The sequence below is a fragment of the Stegostoma tigrinum genome, chromosome 7 (assembly GCF_030684315.1).
Source record: "Stegostoma tigrinum isolate sSteTig4 chromosome 7, sSteTig4.hap1, whole genome shotgun sequence".
In the NCBI taxonomy this organism is placed as follows: Eukaryota; Metazoa; Chordata; class Chondrichthyes; order Orectolobiformes; family Stegostomatidae; genus Stegostoma; species Stegostoma tigrinum.
The window spans coordinates 44,265,565-44,286,482 of record NC_081360.1 but is presented as its reverse complement, the minus strand read 5'-3'; the positions used below and the strand labels follow the sequence as shown (position 1 = coordinate 44,286,482).

Genomic DNA, 20,918 nt, shown 5'->3' with positions numbered 1-20,918 from the left:
CGTTTCCTGGTATCCAACTTACACAGTCCCTTCGAGATCCTGTACATTTCAAGGAGAACACCTCATTTTTCCAAACTCCAATGAATTTACACTTAATAAATTCAAATATGCTTCACAATTTATGACATTCATTCAAGGTATGAGTTGAGTAAACTATCTCCAAATAGCATATGCAATTATGTATGTTTTTTTAAATGAAATGCCCAAAACTGCATGCAGTACTCTAAATATGTTCGCACAAATGTTCACTTCAGGTACAGTAAGGCTTCCTGACTTTTATATTCCATTCTCCACTGGCTTCAGTGGTAAGGTAGCAGTTAACCATGTTTCATTTGCAGTAGGAAAGCCTTGCGGTCAAGAAATTGCCACAACCCGATCCGAGTTGTCGCATTACAGTGACAACACAGGCCTGTGCCTGATAATAGGAACACAGGAGTAGGCCATTTTTTGTTTGGAGTCTGCTCTGTCTTTCAATAAGATGACTGACATAATTGTGGTCTCAGCTCAATTTGTAAGGCTTCTGTACTTTTATATTCCATTCTCCACTGGCTCCAGTGGCAAGGTAGCAGTTAACCATGTTTCGTTTCAAAGAACCCGAGCAAAACTGTAGTCAGTCAGACTTAGGATGAAAACTCTTCTGCTGCTTGGAGACATACCTACAACAAAGAAACACAGTTGTGGTTGGTTGTTGGACATCAGTCATTTCAGTTACAGGACATCTCTGTAGAAGTTGCTCAGGGCAGTATGCTTGGCTCAACTGTCTTCAGTTGCTTCATCATTGACATTCTCTTCAACGTTATGTAAGAAGTTGGATGTTTGTATATAACTGCACAATGCTCTGGACCAGTCACCACTCCTGCTACATGATGCAGTCCGTGTCGAAATGCAGCAAGACAAGGCAATAACCATGGGCTGACAATTGGCAGTAACATACACAGCAGTGACATGTGCCTGGTAAAGATCATCCTGTGCAGGAGAGAGTCTACCACTTTTTCCCGTTTAATGGCTTTCCGATCCCCCACTATCAGCATCCAAGGTGGTTCCAAGAGACAAGAAAATGAATCGGCCCAACCACTGAAGTCGTGTGGGTCAGAGGCTAGGAATACTGCAGTGAGAAACACACCTCCTGATTTGCCAAGGCCTGTTCAGCATCTATACGGCACACGTCATAGGGGGCAGCTCCAAAAACATTCAGGAGGTTTTACATCATCCGGCACAAAGCAAACTGCTTGATTCACAAAACATTCACCACCTTCAGCAAGCACTCCCTTCACCACTAAAAGACATGTTGCTGTAACTCACTAACTTTCCATCAAAAACATTTTCCAAACTGCAATCTCTATAAACACAAAGGACAAGGGCAGCAGATACATGGGACCACCACCAGCTACAAGTTCCACTCCGCGTCACTCACCTTCCTGACTTCGAAATATGCTGCTGCTCCTTCAAAGGCACTGGGCTGAAATCTTGGCTCTCCCTGTCTAGCAGCACCATGGCTGCACCGACGCCCCAAAGAATGCATCAGATCAAGGAGACAGTTTTCCATTAGCTTCACAAGAGCAATTAGGGACTGAAAATAAATGCTGGCCTAGCCAGGATGTGTGCATTCTGAGTATCAGTTTAAAAATGCGAAATTAAATGTACCTTTTTCCGGAACCTCTTTCTTTGGTTTCAATGGTTCAGGAACTGGTTTCTTGGGAACCTCTGGCGCTGAATAAACAGTATAATGTTAAGAACATTAAGATACAATGATGTTGTAATTCAGACATCTAAAAAACAAGTTAAAATCACACAAACATACTGAACAGTGGAATGCAATCCAAAGTGACTTTCTCAATTCACATACCGTAGAGAAACTGGTTAAAAACAAAAAAATTGACAATGGAAAAGCTGCATTTTACCCATTTGACCATGTGTGAAGTCCTCTCATTACCATCTGGGGACTTGAGTCAAAACTAGGAGAACTATCCGTTCACCACTTCATGGCACAGTCATATTCACTGAAGTAAAATGTACAGCCAATGCCCTAGACTGTAGTATCACACTGTCCGTCTCTTTCCTGTCTCCACAGCAGCACAGACTTAGCAGTGACGCACTGGTATAGGATTGGGAAGGAGCAACCCGGGGAGCCTGAACATTGACTCCAGTGCCCATGACTCCTGATGGAATCAGGCCAACCATGGCCCAGCAAAGGTCCTATTTGGTCCCACTTACTAAGCACCCGCTTCCACCAGCAGGCGAAAAATTAATATTCCTGCACTTTTATACTCCTGTGAGGGAAACTCACTGAACAGGCCTTCTCTGAAGGACATGGCAACTGACAACAAGCTTGTGTTGTATGGCAGTATCACCATATTAAAAGGCGTAGATTCAGACCAGATTTAGCAGCTTAAAACTAGGCATCCTTGAGACACTGTGCACTGTCAATAGTAGCAATATTGGAATCATCTGCAATCTGCAACCTCATGACAGACCACAAACCTCATTCCTGCATTACCATAAATCCAGGGATCCGTCCTGTTTCAATGAAGAAGGGTAACACAGAAATAGCACCAAACATGCCTAAAATGAGGTGCAAACACAGTAAAACTACAACACAGGATGAAATGCATGACAAATATCGGAGACAGTTCACTACAGGCAGTTAAGCAATTCCACAACCAATGATCAGGTCTGATCTCTGCAGTCCTACATGTACGGCAAGGAATTTTGATGGAAAATGAAAGAAAAAACCTGTGGAAAGGGGAAAGTCGACAAACATCCTCATCCTCAACAAATGCAGAGCCCAACACCTCAGTACAAAAGACAATCCTGAACTATTTGGCAAAATCTGCAGCTGTAAGTGTCATGTGGCCTGTTCATCTCAGGCTCTTGTTGAGATCCCAGCAGCAGAGATGGCTGCCTTCAAATGAGGTGATTCATTCCATGTGATATGAAGAAACAGCTGAAGCCACTGGATATAGGTCCTTACAACATCTCAATTGCAGTAGGAAAGCGTTGCGGACTAGAAATTGCCACAATCCGATCCGAGTTGTCTCATTATAGTGACAACACAGGCCCGTGCCTGATAATAGGGACACAGGAGTAGGCCATTTTTTGTTTGGAGTCTGCTCTGTCTTTCGATAAGATGACTGACATAATTGTGCTCTCAGCTCAATTTGTCTGTCTACATAACCCTTGATTGCCATGTCTGTCAAAAATTTTAACACTTCTATGGAAGACTCTGGCTACCCACTGAAAGGAAGAAAAAGGTCGAAGTCTCTGCCTACAATAGAAGACTCTTTATTTTCAATCAATGTCCCGCTGTTATACTCTTCCACACAAAAGGACTCCTGGTATCCACCTTACACAGTCACTTCAAGATCTTGTATATTCACGAAGAACACCACATTCTTCCAAACCCTTGTGGATTCAGGCCTAATCTGTTTCAACGTTTTTCACAAGTTAAGTCCTTCATTCAAGGAATGAGTCAAATAAATTTTCTCCAAATTCCATATTCAATTATGCCTTTTTACAAATAAAATGACCAAAACTGTACACAGTACTCCAAATATGGTCTCACAAATGTTCAACTTGGCTGCAGTAAAGCTTCCATACTCTTTTACTCCATTCTCCTCGAATTTTGAATTCCCTTCAATATCACAAATGAGTGTGTAATATCAAGGCAGCACTTGATTAAGAGTGACTTTAAGGAACACCAGCCACATGAAGTCATTGGGAATCAGGGGAAAAGTCTCTGCTGCTTGGAGTCATTCTTAGCACAAAGGAAGATTGTTGTGGGTATTACAGATGGCAGTGATGGCAAAAGCACTTAACAAAATATGAGACAACATTAATATGGTATATTAATATTTATGGGGAGATGAGTGCACAATTTTAGGATCAATGGACAATATCTAGGCTTGGGCTGCCAAGTGGCAGTAACAATCGCACCAGGTACAAGTGCCCAACAATGACCATCCTGAACAGCTGGTAATCTACCTACCACTTTTTCCAATTCAATGCAGTACCATTCCCCACTATCAACGACGAGGCCAGTAACAACAGACCAAAAATTGAACTGGACCAACCACACGGTACTATGGATCCAAGAGCAAGTCAGAAGCTGGCAATTCTGCAGTGAGAAACTGATCTCCTGCTTCCCCAATGCCTGACAACTGTGTACAAAGCACAAGTCAGGAGGGTCATCAAATACTTCCCACTTGCCTGGCTGGCTGCAGCTCCAAAAACATTCAGGAAGCTTGGTACCATCCAACACAAAGCAAACTGCTTGATTCACAACACATCCACCACCTCAGCAAACACTCCCTTCACCACTGACACGCAGTTGCAGCAGGGTGTACAATCTAAAAGACATGCTGCTGTAACTCACTAACCTTCCATCAAAAACACTTTACAAACTGCAACCTCTACCATCACAAAGGACAAGGGCAGCAGATGCATGGGACCACCACCAGCTGCAAGTTCCTCTCCATGTCACTCACCTTCCTGACTTGGAAATACACTGCTGCTCCTTCAAAGTCACTGGGTTAAAATCTTGGCTCTCCCTGTCTAACAGCACCATGGCTGCACCGACGACCCAAAGAATGCATCAGATCAAGGAGACAGTTTTCCATTAGCTTCACAGGACCAATTAGGGACTGAAAATAAATGCTGACCTTGCCAGGATGCATGCATTCCAAGTATCAGTTTAAAAATGCAAATTTAAATGTACCTTTTTCTGGAACCTCTTTCTTTGGTTTCAATGGTTCAGGAACTGGTTTCTTGGGAACCTCTGGCACTGAATAAACAGCATAATGTTAAGGAGTTTCACATACATTGAATTTCTAATTAAGATATCCAAACAAGAAGTTAAAATCACACCGACAGACTGAACAGAGGAATTCAATCGAAAGTGACTTTCTCAATTCATATACTGGGGAGTAACTAATTAACAACAATAGAGTGACTAAGAAAAAGCTGCATTTTACCTTATGACCATGTGAAGTCTTCTCATTATGATCTGGCAACTTGTGCCTAAACTAGGAGAGCTGTCACTTCGCCATTGCATGGCACAGTCATATTCACATACAGCCAAAGCCCTAACCTGTAGTATCACACTGTCCGGCTCTGTCCTGTCTCCACAGCAGCACAGATTTAGCAGTGACACACTGGTATAGGATTGGGAAGGAGCAACCCGGGGAGCCCGAACATTGACTCTAGTGCCCATGAATCCTTACGGGATCAGGCCAACCATGGCCCAGCGAAGGTCCTATTGGTTCCCACCTACCAAGCACCCGCTTCCACCAGCAGGGGAAAAATTAATATTCCTGCACTTTTATACTCCTGTGAGGGCAACTCATTGAACAGGCCTTCTCTGAAGGACATGGCAACTGACAACAAGCTTGTGTTGTATGGCAGTATCACCATATTAAAGGTGTAGATTCAGTCCAGATTTAGCAGCTTAAAACTAGGCATCCTTGAGACACTGTGCACTGTCAATAGTAGCAATATTGTAATCATCTGCAATCTGCAACCTCATGACAGGCCACAAACTTCATTCCTGCATTACCATGAATCCAGGGATCAATCCTGGTTCAATGAAGAAGGGCAACACAGAAATAGCACCAAACATGCCTGAAATTGAAATGTGAAGAGAGTAAAACTAGAACACAGATGACATGCATGGCAAACACTGAGACAGTGCACTATAGACAGAATTAAAGCATTCCACAGCCAATAGCGGAGCTGTGCGGTCCTGCACATTCATCCGGGAATGTTGGTTGGAAAGGGGGAGAGTCCACAATCACCCCCATCCTCAAGAAAGTTACAGCCCAACACCTCAGTGCAAAAGACAATCCTGAAATATTTGTTACAATGTTCAGTTGTAAGTGTCTTGTGGCCTGTCCATCTCAGGCTCTTGTTGAGATCGAGAGATGACTGCCTTCAACTGAGTTCATTCATCCCATGTGATTTGAAGAAACATACCGATTTGAGTTGTAAAGTCTTGTGGTCCAGAACAAGCCCTGACCATATCCAAGTGTTGCATTATTGTGCCAAAATTGGCTTTTACCTGATAATAGGAATGCAGCAGTGGGCCATTTGCTCTTTCAAGTCTGCTGCACCATTCAATACAGTGATTGCTATAGTTGTGACCTCAGCTTATTTGTCTGTCTACATACTCCTCCATAACCCTTGATTGTCTTGTCTATTAAAAGTTACAAAATTTGTGTAGAAGAAAATTTCAGGCTCCAGCAAAAGGTCAAAAAAGCTCTTAATGTCTGCCTTAAAAGGAAGTCTTTATTCTTAACATTAAAAAATGTACCTTTTTCTGGAACCTCTTTCTTAGGTTTCAATGGTTCAGGAACTGGCTTCTTAGGAACCTCTGGAACTTTAAGAAACAGTATAATGTTAAGGTGGGTATTACAATCTGCTTTTATCATTGAGATATCAAGACAATTAGCCTATAAAAATATACTTGTAAGAGAACTTCAACCCAGTGACATAATCTAGCCAGATATACATGTACTCAGGAAGAATCTAGTTAAAATAAAACTAGACAAGTTGTCAAGCATGAATTGCCCAAAATACAGGAAACAGCAAAGGCATATCTCACCCAACTGACGTTGCAAAGTCCTCCTCATTAAACCTGCTTATTATGTCAAAATTAGGTGAACTCTCTACAGATTATTCGAAGAAGAGCCTGACATGAACACACTCATCAAACTATCGCCTACCGTCAACGGCTCAGGCTCCAACATCACCTTCATTAGTCTTGTCCTGTCGGACAGACCCATTGGTGAAGCTGAATACATGTATTATAAACACCTGAAGCTGCTTGCTTTAGAGAGTGTTACCCGATTCCAAAAACAGTACTTGTATTTCTGTCACATCAGTCATGGATAGTTGTCAATAATGAAACAACTTTTGGGTTGGAAAAGTCTCCACAAACATCCCCACTTTAATGATGGATAAGCCCAATACATCAATACAAAAGACATGTTGATGCATCGGCCACTATCTTCAGCTGAAGTGTTAAGTGGTTGATTCTTCATGGCCTGGTCATGTGCCAATTCCACATTATATTAGGAAATGGCTGAAGGCACTGGATGTAGCAAAAGTTATGGGACAAGATAAAATCCTAGTTGAGGTAATCAAATATTGTGCTCCAAAATTACCAGGGTCTTTAGCCAAGCTGTTCCAGTACAGTTAGAGCACTGGTAACTACGCAACAATTTGCAAAAGTGCCCAAATATGTCCTGGTCACAAACAGCAGAAAAATTCCAACCTAGTAAATTACTCACCCAACAGTCTACTCTCAATCAACAGAAAAGTGATGGAAGATAACACATAGTACTATCCAGTTACACTTGGACAGCCATAGCTCTTGCTGTCACCCAGTTTAGGTTCCATCAGGAACACTGACTCCAGGTCTCATTGCAGCCTAGTTTCAGACATGAACAAAAATGCTGAGGTGATAGTGACTGCCCTTTGATATCAAGACAACACTTGACCAAGGTAGGCACTGAGGAGCCCCAGAAAATGTAAAATAATGGGAATGATAATAAAGCTTTCTCGAGGTTGTTGTCACTCGTAGTTGTACATATTTGAGTTTGCTGCAACAGTAACAATACTAAGAAATATATTAAAGCATAACATAACAGTAAAATAAACTATTAATATTTAAACAGTAAAATGGTATTTTCAATATCTAAAAAAGCAAAAATAAATACCTTTTTCTGGAACCTCTTTCTTTGGTTTCAGTGGTTCAGGAACGGGTTTCTTAGGAACCTCAGGAACTTTAGAAAAAACAGCATAATGTTAAAATGTTCAGATGCAATGTTCAGAATCAACACAAGGCAACATCATCTATTGCCATTTTTACCTTCCAGGGAAGAAATTGATTAAAACTAGGTAGATTACCGAGCACTGATCTGAGCATTAGAAACAATGAAGTCACATCTAGCTGAGTTGGCCCTGTAAATTCTTCTTCATTAACATGTGGGGAGTTATTCCAAGATCTGGAGTCAAGCAACAGTCTGACATAGACACATGCCAAATCATGGCTAACAGCTAATGTCCCCAACTCCTGCATCAATATCCAGGATATGTCTTCTCCCACCAGCAGTAGCTTATTATAAGCTCCAGCTTATTAACACTCACAGCCCTCCCTCAGCTGTTGAATTACTATACCTACTTGGAAGTAATAGTGGGGGTGGCAAGGGCACAGAATATAGCGGACAGATTTCAATATCTGGCACTGATTGGCTCAATATTTTAGCGCTGAAAGGTTTCGCTGCTGCCCAAGGTGGTGAGAGTGGGGGTGAACAGAGAAACAGAGTGTGTATGTGTGAGCAAGTCTGTGTGTGTGTGTCTGTGTGTGTGTGTGTGTGTGTGTGTGTGTGTGTGTGTGTGTGTGTGTCATGCATGCTACGGATAGTTGGCAATGGTTCAAGGAGGCAGCTCACCATCACCTTCTCACAGGAATTTAAGAATGGGTAGTAAATGATGGCCTAGTTAATGATGCATACCTCCTATGAATGAAAACAAAAGATGCAGAATTATCAGGTATGTAGTGCATGATGCTACAAACATGATTTTTGACACTGATGTTGAAAGATACAGAGCAATAACAAGCATTCCAGAATTAGGTGCAGATGTGCATTTTGATCTTGAGAATGTTGAAGGTAACACTGAGGATGTGAAGAATGATGCATTGGAATCACTGCAGTAACAATTGCAAATTTACGGAAGGTAAAATCAAGCCAAGAGAAGCAAAATGAAGCAAATTAATGTAAATTTATTGTGAAAATAATTCTTAAAATTATAATTACTGTACTCAAAATAATGTGCACACTTAGGAAGTTGTGTTTCATATTTTTGTGATTGAAGTGGGTACTTAAAATGATTACTTGAAAGAAAGTAATTTTGAACTGTGTGAAATTCCATGGATATTCACATAGGATTCACATCTTACTTATTCATAATAAACTTCTGGCTCTTAAACTTAAATCTTATTTTTAACTTTTGCATCTTTCTTTCTTCATGTAGGACAAAGCTCAGCTTTTTAATATTTAAACAGCCACAAGCTGTTTGCTTCTTGCAAGTAATCCCAGCATCTTAAATAACAATAAAAACCTACCTTCCTCAGGAATGATTGCCTCTTCCTTTGGTTTCACAGGTTCAGGAACTGGCTTCTTTGGAACTTCTGGCACTTATAAGAAACAGGATAATGTGAAAATGCTTAAGCTTCAATGTTCTTATCATTAATATATCTCGACAACAAGTTAAAATAATACAAGCTGGTAGAAAAGCTAAATTAAGAGAGGCATTATTCTGCTGAACAAGCTGAGGGTGAAATTGGTTAAAATAAAACGTGACTGATGACGTGGCATTGACTAAATTCTGGAAACAAACAAAAAATGACACCTCCTCTCCAGGCAACATTTCCTTTGCAATATCTGGGGTCTGGTGCCAAAATTAGGGAGGCTGTGCAAATGACTAGTCACGCGATAGGCTAGTCAACCAACAGCCTCACATAGTTGTACTCACTGAATCATATTTTACAGTCAAGATACCTAACAGCAGCATCATCATCCTTGGATTATGTACTGTATCACAAGCAGGACAGAGTCATGGAAGGTGGTGGTAGAGTGATATACTGTAGAGTCTGGGAACCCCCCAGTGTGAAAGATTGGATATAATGCAACTGACTTGGATTCAGCTCCCCAGCTGGAGAACCATTCCGAAACATATGTTACCCCTGAGGTGGAGGCCCAACTTGATTAAGCATCATAAAGCTCTTATCTGGCCTGTATCTGACCTACCTGAGGATCCAGGACCCTAGGTTCTGATATTGTGCTCATCGAGAGCTGCTGACCATTCTTGAAGTCTGTTTCAGGCAGCACCACCAACAGTGATGATTGCTGCTGGTACTGCACCCGAGGAACCGGTTGGCCAAGAAACGCAGGCCACAAAGTAGTAAGGCGGGGTGGGGTTGCTGGCAAAGTGGCGCAAGAGTTGGGAGAGCAGTTGGGCTGCTCAGATATAAAGGCAGTGTGCTCATTTTCAGCAGCAGGAAGAATCCAAACCTGCTTCATCCATTGGCTATCAAACATCCGCATAGCTGTGAAATGTGCCATTGACAGGGTTACTAAGCAACAATTTAAACTGTTCAGTTAGAGCTGTGCTCAACACCTAACTTTAGCTTTGCTTTTAATGTCAACAAAAAAGATAAACTCTACAAGCGAGGTGAGGTTGAGTATTTTGACATCAAGTGTGCATTTGATTAGGTATGGCACCAAAGAGCTCAAGCAAAACTTAAGCCAATGGGGACTGGGGGCAAAACTGTTTGGAATCATAACTTTGCCAAAGGAAGCTGGTTGCATAACTTAAGAGTTTGAAGAGACAATACAAGCACTTAAACACATAAAGCACAAACTAAACTAAAATATGAATATTTAAAATCAATGTGCAATTTACTCCAAGAAATATTTCCAGTATCTACAAATAAGAAAAAGAAAAGTACCTTTCTCAGGAATAACCGTCTCTTTCTTTGGTTTCAATGGTTCAGGAACTGGCTTCTTAGGAACTTCTGGCACTAAAGTATAATATAAGCAGTTTAATGTTAGGATGCTAAAGATTTAACATTTTTATGGTTATGATATCTAAGCAACATTGCAAAATAACACAATGATATTTGAATGAGAACATCTTTCTTCATTTGCATAAATTAGGAGAAAAAAAATTGTTCATCTGAAACAAGAGTGACAATGTAGCGCTGACCTAGACAACAAGAATGGTGAAGACACAGCCTGCCAAGTTGAAGGTATTCCTCAGTAACATCTGGGAACTTGTGCCAAAATTGGAAGAGCTGTTCCACAGCCTACAACAGCAACAGCCTGACATAAACATACACAACAAATTATGCTGTAGAGCCAGACTGACATCACCATCTCATGGTATGTCCTGTCCCACCACAGGACAGATACATCTGAGATGGAGATACAGTGGGATATAAATTTGGCACAGTGAACATGGGAGCCTGCAACACTGACTCCACACTCCCTGAAATCTTATAGCATAAAGGGGAAAGAGAAATATCAGTTAATTATCACATATTGACCTTCCTCAGCCTAAGAATTTGTAATCCTGCATGTTCATCACCATTTGAAAGAACCAAGAGGACAAGAAGAGTACAGGGTCTATTTTAGGAGGGGGATTTTTACGAATATTATTAAAGATGGAATCTTCTGCTTTAATCAGGTGTCTTGCTTGCTTGCTCAGAGATGACATGGCACCCACTCTGACTCTTCCTCTAGTCAAACAATTGGAAGGGCAGTATTAGGCCCTTCTCTGAAATCAAGTCCACAGGGGCAGAAATACCACTCAGGAAGAGGTTCCAGTAGAGCAGAGGCTTACAGCTGCCACAGTCTATGGAGTCACTATTAAGGTGGAATACAGCAACATTGTGAGAAACAAGGTGTCAGATAAGTGCTCTTGAGGTGGGGGTGGTGTCTTGGGTTGGGGTGCATGGGGGAGAGGAACTAGGAGCTGCCTCTACGCAACTATCAACCTGCCCTATGTCATCCTCAAATCGTGTAGATCAAAGGACCCTAAGACACCATTGTCAGGCAGTTTGCAATGGTTTACCAATCAGGAGCACTGGTCAGGGGCAATCAGGTCCTCCTGGGTGGCCCATCTGGAACTCAGATCATTTCAGTCCACAGAAATAGGCCTTTAACTGGTCATTAATTGACCACTTATGGGTCTCAACTGGTAGCAGTGTGGGAAGGTCAGAAGAATGAAAGCAGTTAGGTCCTGATGTGCCATGATCTCACTTACCAAAGTTGCCTTTCCACCTGAAGGACTGGAGGTTTCCGCCCAGTGTATAATTCAGTAACAATAACACTGACCGACCCAAAGTTGTAGCTACTGCCAAACTAAACCAGTCAGTGTGCTGTGTGGCACTGCACCATGCCACATGGGATAGACTCAGAATTGTTTGGATTGTCAGTATCAACTGTATTATAGTCAACCACAAGCTGCAGCCCCTCAGCTCACAACAGATCTTATTTGATGAACACCATCAAATTGAAGGATCTACCCTCTGTCAATAAGGAATACAGGAGAACATGCCAACAACATACCTAAAAGTGAGGGGCCAACACTGTGAAACTACCACCCTTGAACACATTTATACCAAGCACTGGAAGCCAAAGACAGACTTGGCAATTTAATAACCAGTGGATCTGATCCACACTCTGCAATGCAGCCACAAGTAGCCACAAGTGGTGATAGACATTGATACAATTACCAGGAGAAGGAGGCTCACTGAATGTCCTAACCTACACTGATGATGCTAAAAGTGAAAGAAGTGAAGCATTTACAACCATATGGCAATTGAGGATGGACAATAAATGCCTGTCTAGGCAGCAAACATCACAACTCACAAACAAATAAAAACATCTTCAGCCAGAAATCTTAAGTGGATAATCCATCTCAGGTTCCTCCTGAGGCCACAGTAGCTGATTAAATCAATTTAATTCACTTCATGTGATATCAAGAAATGTCTGAAGGAAAGGTTTTGGGTCTTGACAACTATCATTTGCAGTACTCATGATGCATTCCAGCTAAATTGTCTCTCTACTGATATAATACTGGCATCAAAATTAAATTGTGTGCAATTTCAAAAAGTCCACATGAAGTAGGAAAGTTCCACACTGGCTAATTAACACCCCAAAAGTCGACTCTTGATCGTAACAAGAATAATATGGTGTAGATGACAGTGCTATCAAATTCAGTTTGGGCTCTGCCAGGACCACTCTGCCCGTATCCTCATTAACGACTTAGCCCAAAAATGAATAGAGAACTGAATTCAAGAACTGAGGTGAAGGTGACGGTCCTTGACACTGAGGGTGTAATTGCCTAAATGTAGCATCAAGGAAACATAGTAAAACTGGAACTAACAGGAAAAAATACCCCACTGGTTGGAGCTACACCTAGCACAAAGGAAGGTGTTTGTGGTTGGTGGAGTTTGTAGAAATAATATCAATACAGTAAACTATGAAACATGAATGAAATAGAATATTAATGTTTAAAAATTGACATGGTGTTTATCCATATAAATATTTCCAAAATCCAAAGTAATAAAAAGAAAGACACCTTTTTCTGGAGTAACTGCCTCTTCCTTTGGTTTCAATGGTTCAGGAACTGGCTTCTCAGGAACCTCTGGCACTTTAAGAAACAATATAATGTTAGATGTTGACAGGTATTGCATCCATGTCTAAGCAATAGATTAAAAGAACAAAAGTATATTTAGTAGAGAAATTCAATGGAAGGCAATATTATCTATTTTCACTTAAAGGTTTTGGGGAACAGATTGGTGAAGGTAAAATTAGACAGATCACCTGGCATCAAGTTGAATGGCGCAAAAAAGAAACTAGGGCACATCCTGCTCCTGTGACCCTGCATCCTCACAAACTTGTGGGCAATGGTGCCATAACTGGGACAGCTCTGCTAGACCAGTAAGATATCAACCAGATGGAGATACACTTACCAAATCATACCTGACAGCCAATGTCTCAGACTCCTGCATTCCTGACTATGTTCTTTCCCAACAGTTGGACACACCTAACATTAGGAGTGGTTCAGTAGTACACAGTAGTGAGGTTGCAAACACTGGGAATCTTCAATAGTGACTCCAGACTTCATGCACTCTCATGCTAACAGGTCAAATAAGGTCAAGGAAATTCACTGCCCATTGCGAATTGCCACTACTGCTCAGATGATGAGTTAGTACTCATCTACGTTGATTGCCATTGGAATGACGGACTCAGGGCAGGAAGATCACAGAATATATTTTTCAGGCACGATTTTAATGCCTAAAATCCAGCTTGTTTGGTGATGGCACTACTGATTGAGTGGCCTACCCTGAAGGTCAAAGTGGGTGGATGGGCATGCAAGAAAGAAAGATCAGATCCAGATGGTCAAAATCAGGTATGCATGAGCCATCGTGGGCCCTCAAAGATTCAGTGAGGAACTGTGTGGGAAAGAATGCGGAGAGCAACATTTACTAAATATTTTCGAGTTGCCAGTGCACAAAAAGCAGGAAAAAAATCCAAGTTGCTGGAATATTCGTCCAACAGTCTTCTCTTCAGCACCATTCACAACTTCTCAGATACAAAGGCACTCTTACACCTACGTGCATCAAGATTCAAGCAATATGCTGATGTGATACTGGCAGTTAAATCATGTGGCACACAAGTGCAAGCAAAGAGCAGGTCGAACAAAAGAAGAACTAATTATCTGCCCTTGTCATTCACTAGCCTTGTGATTGGTGAATTCCCTGTCATACAGGGGGTTATCACTGACCAGAAACCTAAACTGTCAAACCTGTCAAAATACTACAGCTGTAGCAGCTGACTGGGGATCGGGAATTCTATGGAGAACTAAAGCCTGTCCAGCATTTACAAGTTACATTTTAGGGAGGGAATGAAATATTGCGGTGCCACGGTGGTGCCACCCGGAGGTTGGGGGAACAGCGACTCTTGTTCTGCTTGGGAACCCTGCAGCCCAATGGTATGAGTGTGGGCTTCGCCGGCTTCGGGATCTCCCCTTCCCCCACCGTATCCCGGGGCCGGCCCGGTTCGTCCCCTCCCCCCGCTGCATCACACAACCGGCCCAGCTCTTCCCCTCTCCCCACTGCATCCCAGGACTAGCCCAGCCTGTCTCTGCCTCCCTGGCCTGTTCTTCCGCTCACCCATCCCTTCCTCCCACCCCAAGCCGCACCTCCATCTCCTACCTACTAACCTCAACCCACCTCCTTGACCTGTCCGTCTTCCCTGGACTGACCTATCCCCTCCCTACCTCCCCACCTATACTCTCCTCTCCACCTATCTTCTTTTCTCTCCATCTTCGGTCCGCCTCCCCCTCTCTCCCTATTTATTCCTGAACCCTCACCTCATCCCGCTCTCTGATGAAGGGTCTAGGCCTGAAATGTCAGCTTTTGTGCTCCTGAGATGCTGCTTGGCCTGCTGTGTTCATCCAGCCTCACACTTTGTTATCTTGGATTCTCCAGCATCTGCAGTTCCCATTATCTCTGTATGAAATATTCTCCACTTGTTTGACATTCAAGAAGTTTTCCAGCATCCAGGATAAAGCAGCTCACTTGATTAATAGCACATCTACCATCTTAAACATTCACTTCACGCATCACAGAAGAAAGCAACAAGCTGCACTGCGGCAACCAGACAATATTCTTTTGATATGATAAAATGTGAGGCTGGATGAACACAGCAGGCCAAGCAGCATCTCAGGAGCACTCAGGAGATGCTGCTTGGCCTGCTGTGTTCATCCAGCCTCACATTTTATCATCTTGGAATCTCCAGCATCTGCAGTTCCCATTATCTCTGATAATATTCTTTTGATAACCCGTTTCAAACTCACTCACTACCTCTACCACCTATAAGGACAAGGGCACCGGGTGTATGGCAACAGCAATGCCTGCAAATTCCTCTCCCAGTCACACACCATCCTGATCGGTCATTCTACATAGAAGTCAGATGAGGATTTCGATGGACTAGGCTTTTGAATAATGCTGAATGCAAATGTTTAGTGCACTGTGAAATGTACATTTGCCCTGTGAAACCGACTGTGATGCCTTGTCTTTAGGATAATATCACAATTACCGTTGCAGCTTACACCAAAGATTTGAGTGCTGCAGTGGAAGCTCTATAATGGATTTGATACCACTATTCAACTGGACTTCCTGAGAATCACAGCAGCTTTTCTTCTTTGTCCAACAGATAAGTAGCTGAGGAGACACTCCATTTATTGGCAGAGGTCTTATAAGAGTGGCAGTGAAACCTGTCTCAGGATGAGACAAGCACTTACAGAAAGTACAAGAGGGACCAGGTCATTTTTATATAACTTATCTCATGATTAAATTCATAAAATTGTATTCGAATGTGCATTTGCCAATGGCTTTAACAATTTGGTGTCAGAAAGAGGATGAACATGGGAGCCTGATAAGGAATATGGTGTACTGGTGACTGGGGAAGTGTGACTGAGGTGCTGCTGATAAGAACAAATTATTTCATCAGATTAAGCTGGGGGCAGAAAGGGCTGCTCATACAGTCCTCCCTTACAAAGGAAATTATGCAGCAAGTTCTGCAACATGAAATGTACCTGCAAAAACATTAATGCCTGCCAAGTTAAGTATCACATGGCTCCTCCAGACTGGTTTGGGTAGCAGCAGTGTTGCTTGAGGATAGTCTATAATATTACTTCTGTCAGTGTGATTTTCAATGTAGATATGCTATGTTTGTCTGTGTGGGTCTGGTATCAGATTTAGAAATGCAGGTCTATTTGAGGTTTAAAAAGGCTTAAGCAGCTTCAAATGTTGATGCTCATTGGATTTTTATTTGAGAGCTAAGTCATGCTGGGCCTCTTGTGGCCCAATGGTTGTGTCCCTACCTTTGAACAAGCAACATTAGGTTCAAGTCCCACTTGCTCCAGAGGTATGTGAAAACATACCTGAACTAGTCAATTAGAAACATAAAGAGCTAAGCTTGCCCCAAATGGACTGTGGGCCAGGGAAAGGAGCCTGATGGAAAGGTATAAACTGAGGCTTCATCTAAACTACAGATTTATAATAAAACCCTCATACATATTAGGTAATATTTTGCTGCTTAATTCAGCATATGAATCAAGATATATGAAGTATCATGAGTGGATAGTCTAATCATCAGCCTATGACTGATGGCAATGAGTCAAATGTAGGTGGCACCAAGAACTATTGCCAGGATAATTGACATTCACATGGATGATCAGCTATGTTTGTGTATCCACAGCATGCAGAGCACGTAGAATTGTTGCCAGTTTATGAAAATTGCTCAGTTCATATGACATTCAAGAAAAGCACTGTGTAGCCAATCCTTGGCACCTTGAACAATAAAGAAGTTTGTGTACCACACAAACCCTCATGCTTGCTTTGAGTGCCTATCTCGAGCAAGAATGAAAGAGGAAAATCTGTCTCTCTGCTCACAAAGAGCCTCAGTGATTTCCCTTATGCGGCAATATACTCCAAACTGGAACTTGCTACTTATATCTTCAGCAAAACCTGCTAGACATAAGACACACAGACAGAAGGAACCACATTGTTTTCACAGACATAGCCAGTGTTGTCCTCGTCTTACTTTGAAGTCACCACAATGGGTTTCTATCATGATCTCCTTTGTAAAGAGAAGAGATCTCAAACATTGGTCCACACTGAAGTTGAGTTGAGAAAGTTGCTCCCTTAAGCTCATACACTGATATGGCCTTCTGCTGAAAGAACTCTGCCTCTCCTGCTTCTTTTAGCAGCTTGTACTACTCTTGTTGCCTCTTTTAGTTCTTCCAATCCTGTTCAATTTCGAGGCAAAAGAAAATCTCTGCCAGGAAGCCTGTACCTGGATACACTTTGTTTTAGCAGAAGATTTTAAGTTAACATAGTACTTCAGCAACCATCTGATCATTCTATGTATTGTATTTAAAGTTTAGGCATGCATCTCAAAGTTCTAAAAACAACAGTCACAAGAAATAATCCAGCAGCTAACTTGTGAGTAGTTCATGAGTCCTTTGGTGCAGGTGAGATTAAGACAGGGTGAAGGTCAGCGGCTGGAATTTGAAAATACCAACATTAACATCAGATTAATGTTGTATCAATAAGGTGTCTAGCACACTCCATCCTCGAAATGAACAAGTGGATCTCAAACAAATTTTTGTATTTTTAAAATGATCAACTCAGAAATCAGTTAAGAGGAATATCTACAACTTTCTGAAGACACTATTTTGTAGAATTTATCCATTGGTAAAGTAAGATATTTCTATTTTTTCTGTATTGCAGTTTTGCGTTCAAATATGAACATTTGCAAAATTCTCATTGTCAAGTTTTGATTGAATTCTCCAAAAAGAAAAATACAGAAATTACAATACAAGGGGACACAGTACATTAATCAACATCTCACAACGTAAATAGAAGAAAACAACAACGACAAAAAAGACAATTCAACATGCTTAATTGTGTCCAAAGAGAAGCTTTTGTTAAATTAAGGAGATATATTCAAGTAAAAGATAATGCTATAATACAGTGGCCTGAATGTTAAGTTCCATGAATATGAGGTTTATTTGAAACCCTTTCCTGTATTTTATACCTTTCTTTAGAAGAACCTCTGCTTTTCCTGGAATAGCAATCGGTTTCTCCACTTCAATAACAGGCTTTCTTGGAAGTTCGGGCACTTTAAAGAACATTATTATAATTTTAGGTTGATTTCGTGTTACAGTGCAATTATTTTAAGAAAATCTATAAAGATATTAAGATGCTTAAGCTCAAAATGACATGACAGACGAAAACTAACACAATAGGACGTAATACATTACAATAATGCAAATACTAAATGAATGTAGAAGCTATTGCAATGGGTATCATAATTTTTGTGTACAATAGTATAGATATCTCACACTATTTAAAACAAAAACTTTGTTAACTACCGCATTGCAAAAGAACAGCACAGCAGAGTGATTAAACATAGGAAAATAGAAATTATGCTGCACCTAAAAGAATCATACTTAAGATCTGGTCATCATTTATGATAAAAACAGAAATGTATGTTTTTGCAATGATGTAAAGAATAAAGTGGCACAAAGCATAAGAATAAGATTTGGAGGGAAATTCTTCTGTGTTCTTTTGTACCTTTGGTTGGTGCAACATCTTCCCTTGAAACAGTAATGCGTTCTTCTTCAATTGTTTTCTTTGGGACATCTCGCACTTTAAAAAACATTATTGTTTTAAGAGGATGGTTCATTTAAGATTGATTCAGACAACACTGAAGTTGACTCACCAAGTTTAGACTCACAAGAAAACATATAATACACAAAATTAATATGTAATGACATTTGCATTTACAAATACAGGACTTCTGTCAAAATCAAAATAATGAAATCCTGTATCATACAGTAAGATTAGTAAAATAGTAATAATTACATATCTCTGCATTGGTGAAGTATACTTGAGATATAATGTATTCTGAGAAATATTATCCTTACTACCTTTAGTCAAAAAAAAGGACTTTACTTCTGATTTTCACTATCGTGAAGTACCAAAACAAACTTTGAACGTGATTGAAGAAGTGGCTATGAAATTGTTCATTTGACAGTGACAAGAAAAGTTGTACAAATAATATTTACATGGATTTTTTAAATATACCTTTTATAGGAGTGACTTTTTCTCTTGAAATTTCAATTGGTTGGACTTGTTCAGCAACTGGTTTCTTTGGCACTTCCAACACTTTAAAGAGTATAGTTGTTTAATACAAGATTTATTGAGCACTTATATACACTATGCTAAAGTTATGCTTATTAATAACATGAAACACACAGGACAGAGTAACAACTTTCTTCAGAAACAACATAATTATTAAATCTTATTGATTATTTTATGGTCACTTGATTAGGAAATAGTTATCTAATTACTTCTGTATTCACAGGTTAGCACCTTTCCCACAATAACTAAAAGACAGAGGATCTTTATTCATTATGTTCAGTTATAGAGTTATAGGATAAGAAGTGGTGCAGACAGGTACAACTATAACATTTAAAAGGCATCTGGATACGAATCGGAGGGATATGGCCCCAAAGCTGGCAAATGGGACTAAGTCAAATTGGGATGTCCAGATTGGTATGGACTATGATTCCTCAAATACATTACTTTGCAATTTTATTTTCATTTCATAAATGATTAAATGCAGCCATTAATCTGTTTTATTGTTTAAATAGCTATATATTCCTTTTTTTGTAACTGTTACAGTTATATTTACTTCAGCAGAAACTCAAAATATTGAAATGATACATTTAGTTGACAGCACTGAATACAAATATTTAATTCTTTCTCTAAAGAGTGACACATATGACAACACTAACAACACAAACTGGTGTAAAATACATTCACTGACATAACAGGTGAACAGAAATACACATATTGAGGATAAATACGGTTCAAGTAAATTACTTGTGAAGAAGATAAAACATTAAACTGAGAATAAGATTTACATGTTATCTAGAAAAGCTTAAATTATTTCTATATGGTTATATGAAGGTTTGTCTGAAATCCTCAGCATTTTGTACCTTTCGCTGGAGCAACAAACTCTCTTCTTTGAACATCATCTGGATAGAACTCTTCAGTAATGGTCTTCTTGTAAACTTCACTCACTTTGAAGAACATGATTGTTTTAAGATGTTTATTTTTAAAGAAAATCCAAACTTTTTGAAATTATTTAAAACATGCAAAGCCAATTCCCACAAAACACATAACAATACAAACTAACATTAAATGACACTCCATTTTGTAAAGACGAAACCTGAAATCCATAGGCCAGTTTTTCAATTTCCAATCCATGGGACAGCATGGGGAGGTAACGTCCTTGTAGTGTTACCACTAGGCTATTAATCTAGAGATCCATGCAATGTGCAGGGGACTCAGGTTCAAATCCCATCATGGAGGACGGTGGAATTTAAATTCAATAAAAATCTACAATTGAGAATCTCATGATGATTACAAACCTTTGTCAATTGTTGGGAGAAAAAACCCATCCTGTTCTATAATGTTCTTTTGGGAAGGAAACTACCATCCTTAACTCTGATTGAAGGGTCCAGGCCCAAAACGTCAGCTTTTGTGCTCCTGAGATGCTGCTGGGCCTGCTGTGTTCATCCAGCCTCACATTTTATTGCCATCCTTAACTGGTCTGGCCGACACATGATTCCAGGCCCACTGGTTGACTCTTAAATGCCTTCAGGGAAATTAGGAATGAGCTCTAAGTGCTGACTGAGCCAGTGAAACCCATAGCCATGACAAACAAAAAAATTCAGCAACACCATCTTTCTTCGACTTAATTAAAAGTAAT

The 20,918-nt window shown here is 40.5% G+C and overlaps 1 protein-coding gene across 1 annotated transcript in view; it reads right to left on the bottom strand.

Moving 5' to 3' along the window:
• ttn.2 (titin, tandem duplicate 2) overlaps positions 1 to 20,918 on the bottom strand; it is a 339,406-nt gene that overhangs the window by 151,768 nt on the left and 166,720 nt on the right. The window contains exons 126-135 of the mRNA XM_059647196.1: positions 20,143 to 20,226; positions 19,226 to 19,306; positions 18,713 to 18,787; positions 18,174 to 18,257; positions 13,144 to 13,215; positions 10,508 to 10,579; positions 9,122 to 9,193; positions 7,713 to 7,778; positions 6,305 to 6,370; positions 4,715 to 4,780 (exon numbers count right to left, since the gene is read on the bottom strand). Coding sequence (XP_059503179.1) covers positions 4,715 to 4,780; positions 6,305 to 6,370; positions 7,713 to 7,778; positions 9,122 to 9,193; positions 10,508 to 10,579; positions 13,144 to 13,215; positions 18,174 to 18,257; positions 18,713 to 18,787; positions 19,226 to 19,306; positions 20,143 to 20,226 — 738 coding nt within the window. The remainder of the gene's footprint in view (positions 1 to 4,714; positions 4,781 to 6,304; positions 6,371 to 7,712; positions 7,779 to 9,121; positions 9,194 to 10,507; positions 10,580 to 13,143; positions 13,216 to 18,173; positions 18,258 to 18,712; positions 18,788 to 19,225; positions 19,307 to 20,142; positions 20,227 to 20,918) is intronic.